This window comes from Otolemur garnettii, unplaced genomic scaffold (genome assembly GCF_000181295.1).
Source record: "Otolemur garnettii isolate 467f Iridium unplaced genomic scaffold, OtoGar3 scaffold00006, whole genome shotgun sequence".
In the NCBI taxonomy this organism is placed as follows: Eukaryota; Metazoa; Chordata; class Mammalia; order Primates; family Galagidae; genus Otolemur; species Otolemur garnettii.
This window is the reverse complement of record NW_003852401.1, coordinates 7,072,479-7,079,300: the sequence shown is the minus strand read 5'-3', so window position 1 is coordinate 7,079,300 and position 6,822 is coordinate 7,072,479. Positions and strand designations below refer to the sequence as shown.

The 6,822-nt window shown below is 34.5% G+C and overlaps 1 protein-coding gene across 1 annotated transcript in view; it reads left to right on the top strand.

The window, feature by feature from the left end:
- FOCAD (focadhesin) overlaps nt 1–6,822 on the top strand; it is a 269,998-nt gene that overhangs the window by 169,365 nt on the left and 93,811 nt on the right. The window contains exons 16-17 of the mRNA XM_023508417.1: nt 3,234–3,419; nt 6,433–6,554. Of these exons, the coding sequence (XP_023364185.1) occupies nt 3,234–3,419; nt 6,433–6,554 (308 nt within the window). The remainder of the gene's footprint in view (nt 1–3,233; nt 3,420–6,432; nt 6,555–6,822) is intronic.

Below are 6,822 nucleotides of genomic sequence, written 5' to 3'. Positions count from 1 at the left end.
CATCACAGCTCACAGCAACCTCCAACTCCTGGGCTCAAGCAAGTCTCCTGCCTCAGCCTCCCAAGTAGCTGGGACCACAGGTGCCCGTCACAACACCCAGCTATTTTATGGTTGCAGCCATCATTGTTGTTTTGGCAGGCCCAGACTGGATTCGAACCTGCCACCTTAGGTGTATTTGGCTGGCGCCTTAGCCACTTGAGCCACAGGTGCCGAGCCTCAGGGTAGTTTTGATTTGCATTTCTCTGATGATTAGGGACGTTGAGCATTTTTTCATATGTTTGTTAGCCATTCATCTGTCTTCTTCAGAGAAGGTCCTATTCATGTCTCTTGGCCAGTGTTATATGAGATTGTTGGGTCTTTTTTTGTTGATTAATTTGAATTGTCTATAGATCCTAGTTATCAAGCTTTTGTCTGACTCATAATAGGCAAATATCTGTTCCTATTCTGAAAGTTGTCTGTTTGCTTTGTTTATTGTTTCCTTAGCTATACAGAAGCTCTTTAGTTTAATTAAGTCCCATTTGTTTATTTATTTATTTATTTTTGTTGCAATTGCCATGGAAAATATTTAAAACATTTTGATCTGATTCCCTTTCTTCTATAAAATTTCATCTTCTTTTCAAATTCTCACCTGGTCATCTGTAGGGGAAAGGCTAGGGCAAGGCTTAAAAATAATGGAAAAACTCTTGGTTGCTAGTTAAGTAGTTGTGGGAAGATGGAGCACTGTATTAGCTGCATGTGGCCTCCTGACTTCTTTTCCTCATTTAAATTATTATCTAGGCTAGTGTTATTTCAATTCTCCAGGCTGTTAATATTGGAGAATCTGTAGTTCACTGTAGATCTTAACAAATAAACAAATTTCCTTGCTGAGTGAGTCCACATGCAGATACACACTTGTCCCTTTTCATGTTTCACCTTTTTTTGGCCGCATCTGAGAAAGAATGAAATTTTTTTCCCACCATAGTGCCTCTATCCTCACAAACAGATGTTTCCTAGCTGCATTCTGAAAAGTTTGCACTCATACTTGGTTTGAAGCAGTCATACCTGTCCTTGTACAGGCAGGTTTTGGGGGACAGGGCCTGCAAGTGGATATTATTTACCTTTTCATGTAGGTGATCAAGATCATCACAAGAAAGGGGGGTTGGAATGCATTCAGAAGGAGTAATTGAAGAGAGTTTAATAAAGGACATATTGACAAGTGTTTGTCAAGGTTAAGAAAAATTCCCAAGAGATGGTGAGTCATCTCAGTATGGTTAATGTCCTTTCCCTGCAGAGATAGGGGAGGGAGAAGAGAGAGCATCTGTATTATAAATAGAGCTGCCTAAGGGGAGCTGGGACCTTCAGAAGAGGGATGCAGGTAACCAGTAGCAGCCCTTCAGGAAAGTGTCTGGGGAATACATTCCTTGACTTTGTTCTGTTTTTATCCTGTGATTTTGTGCCAACTGAAGCCAAAGGACAAGGGGGTCTGTTGATACATTTCTCAAAGGTCATTTTTCCAGACTACAGGGCAGGGTTGAGAAGGGTAGAGGGTAGATCTGGAAGGGAAAATGGAAGATGCCCTATACAGGTGGTCTTTGAACTTCAAATGGAGAAGTATTGTTGCATCTAGAAGGGTTCTAAATAGAGTCAGAACCGAGCACTGAATAGATGGTCTAGTGAGTACTTGTTATCTTTAATTTAGTTGTGGTCTTTTAAAGGAGACTTTTGGATCTATTTAGAATGAAATTCCAGTATAGTTAGGTTCCTAGAAGAGGCAAATGCAGTGGTTTTCTTTTTATTTTCTAGTCTATATGATTTGTTTAGCTCTACTGTTTTTGTTTGTTTGTTTTTGTTTCTGTATTGGGCAACCTCTAGTGGTCCTTAGGTAAATGACATTTTAATATGAAAACCTATAGTTTTATCAAATATTTTGTTTGTTCATCCTATTGTCTTCAGAGTCCACATTGCTGTGTTATTTTGTAATAAGTAAAATATCGAGAATGAAAGATTTGAACTTAATTAGAAAGAACATAAGCAAATAAATAATAAAGTAATATTTTTAATTTAATTGTATTATTGTTGATACTAAATGATGGACATTCATGAAAGGCCTCTTTGAAAACACCTACAATGACAAAAAACAGTTCCATGAAAATCTGGGACTAATATATTCTAGGTAGACAGAATAGCAAATACAGTAGCCCTGACTTAGGAGTCAACTTGGTGTTCTGAGGAATGGAAACAGGCCTTTTGGAAGTGTGGCTTCAACACAGCAAGGAGGAGTGTGGAATAGGTGGGAACCCGCGGCCTTTTGATTTCAAGATCATTGTTTTTTAAGCACCAAAGGGAATAAGAAAAACTTAATCATTTTCTGCTGCACCCCTTTTAATAAAAGGATTTGTTACGTAAAATGTGAATTCAATCTTAAGGGCCAAGAAGGTCACAAGTTTCCTTAAGGCCGCAGGTTCCCCACCCCTCTGGGCAGAGGAAGATTTATTAGAGTAGTCAAGAGGAAAAGAAACCAAGAACCATGAAACTAGTTTATTATTATTATTATTATTTGTTTTGTTTTGTTTTCTTTCTTTCTATTTTTTTTTTTTTTTTTGAGACAGGGTCTCATTCTGCACCCCTAGCGTCTTAGCTTACCAGCAACCTCAAACTCTTGGGTTTGAGCAATCCTCTTGCCTCAGCCTCCAGAGTAACTGTGGGAGTATAGGCATGTGCTACTATGCCCAGGTAGGTTTTCTATTTTTACTAGAGAAGAGGATTCATTCTTGCTTAGGCAGGTCTCATACTCCTGAGCGCAAGCAATTCACCCTCCTTGGTCTCCCAGAGCTCTAGAATTATAGACATGAGCCACTGCACACAGCCCCAAGAAGGTAGTTTTTACATTAGTTTGTATGAGGAAGAGAGAAAATAAAAATTAGGTAAGTTGCAGTGAAAATAAAGAGAAATAAATGGATTTGGGATTCATTTTGAAAGTGGAATTAATAGACTTGCTAATAAGGGATTACATGTAAGAGATGAGACAAAGAGAAGAATTAAGAATGGCTCCTAAGTTTTTAAGCTTGAGCAACTAGTTGTGGAGTTCTAATTGGAGGAAGACTAAGAAAGGAAGAGAGATCAAGAGTTCTCTTTTCACCATGTGAAGTTAGTCCAGAAATAGAGCTTAGTTTTTTATATATTACTTAAGAATGAATATTTCTTTTCTAATACATTGTATATACTCTACTTTTGGTCTGTTTTTATCCTCTTAGCTTTGGAGGAATTTTTTACATCACTTGTGAAGCAAGAAATGGTGAATATGCCTCGTGGGATATATCACTCTGCATTAAAAGGAGGCACTCGCTCAGACCAAGGGAAGACTGTGGCAGGAATCCCTAATTTTATCCTGAAAATGTATGAAACAAACAAACAACCGGGACTGAAACCTGGCCTTGCAGGTAAGGACAGTGCATGGTATCAAGGGACAGTCTCTATTCTAATTGGTGTACATGAAATAACAGCTTCAAAATACACGACAAAAGTGACCAGACCTAAAAAAGAAATAGACAAACCCATAATAATAGTGAAAACTTTAAATATCTTCTTCAGTAGCCAACAGAGTGAATAAATTAATAAAAAACCTAGTAAGTTCATTAAATATTAGATCAACACTGTGAGCAAACTTAATTGTTATATTTAGAATGCTGTACTTTGCAATGATAGATTTCATATTCTTTTTAATTATACATGGAAAATGTACCAAAATGATCATATCTTGGACCATAAATTTTAATACATTTCAAAACATTGAAGTTACTTAGAGTTTGTTCTCTGATGACAGTGGGATTAAGCTAGAAAGAAATAACAAAAAGATAACCAGAATGTCTCTACTAGGCTGAAATTGAACAGTATACTTATAATCCATGGATCAAAGAAAAAAATCAAAATGTAAATTAGAAAATAGTTTGAAATGAATGACAATGAATATGAGCCATGTAAAAACTTGTAGGATGTAGCCAAAATGTGTTTAAAGGATTATATTCAATGTATGTATTACAAAAGAAAAAATAAAAATAATCATGATCTAAACTTTTATTTCAAGAGGCTTGAAAAGAAACAGCAAATCAAACTTAAAGGATAAAAGAAGAAATAATAAAGATAATAGAAATAGAAAACATATAAAGTAAACAAAATCAGTAAAGCCAAAAGATTCTTTAAAAAAATTTAACAAAATTGATAAAGCTATTGTAAGTCTGGGTGATAAAATAAGAAAATGCAGATTATCAGAAACATTTCTTCAGATAGTATGACATTCAAAGAGATAAATATTATGAAGAACTTTAAACTAATATTTTTTCACAATTTAGAAGTTCCTCAAAATATAAAAGTTAGCAAAAATCTATTCTCTTACCAAAAAGAGAACTAGACTATACAATAGTTTCGTATGTATTAAAGAAATTGAATCTGTAAATGAATATTCTTCCAACAAAGAAAAGCCTAGCTGCAGATGAATTAGTGAAGGAAAAATAATAGTGATCTTAGAAGGAAAAAAAAGAGTTACATCAAATAGAAAAAAAGAAACATTCTTTTTAGGGGAGCACTAGCATAATCTTAACACCAAAACCCTAAGAGTACTTTACAAGACAGGAATGTATTGTAAAGAACTGACAGTGTGGTATTAGTGTAAGAAATGACATACTGACCAATGGAAGAATATAATAGAAAATGTTCAGAAATACACAAGGCCACCAGATTTCTGACAAAGGTGACAATGTAGTACTAAAGAGGAAAGGAAAGGTCTTTTAAAAAAATGATCCTATAACTTAAAACTCTAAATATAAAAAGAATGACAAATTATATTAAAATTAAGGAGAGGTATTAATTAAACTGTACAATTAATGAAGAGTCAACAAGCAAGTGACAGAGGGCAAGATGGAATTTATAATACATACATCTGAAGAAGGACTTATATCCAGAACATGTCAAATCCTTTTGTAAATCAATAAGAAAAACACACTAAATAGAAAAACAGGAATGACAATAGAATAGATACTTTAAAAAGAGTATATTCAAATGTCAGTGAACACATGAGAAGATGGTCAACTTCATTAGCATCAGAAAAATGCAAAGTGAAACTGTGATGAGATATCATTCTGGTAGGCACTAGAACGGCTAAAATGAAAAAAGATGGAAAAAACACAATGTGTTGGTAAATATGTGAAGCAGTTAGAACTGCTGTGGGAATGTAAGTTAGCACAAGCTTGGGAGACTGGTACTGAGCCAATTTATATCCTGCTTTACCTATTGTTATTGTTATTGTTGTTATATTTCATTCTTAGGGATAAACCCAAATGAAACCACCAAAAGATAATTACTATAATATTACAGCAGCCTTTTTTGAGTATTCGTAAACTTGAAAGCTGCCTAACTGCCTGTTGACAGTAAAATGGATAGACAAATTGTGGTATATTCACATGATGGAATATTATTCAGCAATGAGAATGAATATACTACACTTTCCTGTAACAATATGAGTGATTCTTATAACAATTATGTTGAGTGAAAGAAGACAAATATAAATTTGTCTTCTACACAGTCTAATTCCATTTATATCAAGCACCAAAGTAGGCAGATGGTTGGTAGAAATGGTCCTGCCTTTGAAAGTGGAGTGGGTGTGGCTTGAAGGGGAGGCATAAGGAAGGGCTTCTGAGATATTGATCATGTTTCATTTCTTGATTTGGATACTGGTTAGACATTTGTTCAGTGTGTGAAAATTCACTGAACTGTGTGCTATGACATGTACTTTTTTTTTTGTCTGTGATTATCATCTTGTAATGAGAGATGTTGCAAAATTAATTATATTTTAATTTATCTTGATCTGAAATGTATGTCATCGTTGGCTCAAAATTACTGGGGTAAATTCCAGGACTACCCTAAATTATCCTCAAGCACTTGACTGTCTGCTTTCGATTGATACTGGGGGCTGACTAGAGGTGGAAGTTTATTTGAAAACTTAGCTGACCAAAGTGGGAGGGGCAGGGAGGAGAAGAAAGTGAATGTACGTGAATGCAGATATAGTCCACCTCTGGGTATAAGCTAAAGGGACTCATGTTATCAAGAGTTCATGAAGATTAATAGATGTAAACATTCCTCTTAAATTGAAATAGAAAAACTTAATTTCTTGAACTAATAATTCACAAAATTTAAAATAAGTCAAGAATTATAAATTGTTCATTTATTTATAAATAATTATATTTACTTATAATAACTTGTATATAAGTGATACTTTAGATGTTACTTTCTTATGTCTTATATTTTTTCTATTCCTTAGATATCAATAATTGAAAATCATAACTTGCTTAGCAAATTATCTTTTCATTTGTAAGTCTCTATCCAGATTGATTATGGATTACTGAGAGTCTAATTATTATAGTTTTGCCATAAGAAATGTTTTATAAAATTTTTTTTAAGGTGGGATGTTATTTTGCTATGATATTTCAATGTATCAGAGTAAAGATGGCAAACCATTGAACAGACTTATGGCCAGTAGAGGGAGAAGTTTCAAGCAGACGTCACTTGCTCTCGTACATGAGGTAGGTTCCCGTATTCTGCAATGGTGTGTTCTTGTGTATGCCTTAGACAGCGGTTCTCAACCTATGGGTCACGACTCACAGGAACTGTATTAAAGGGCCGCGGCATTAGGAAGATTGAGAACCACTGCTTAGGATATCCCTCCTTCACTCTATGTTTATGAAATTGGGTGTTTGGAAATAATTTTTACTTTATAATAACATAGGTTACATTTAAAAGTTACCAACTTAGATGACCCAGTTGAATACTAAAATATTTTGATGTATTTCT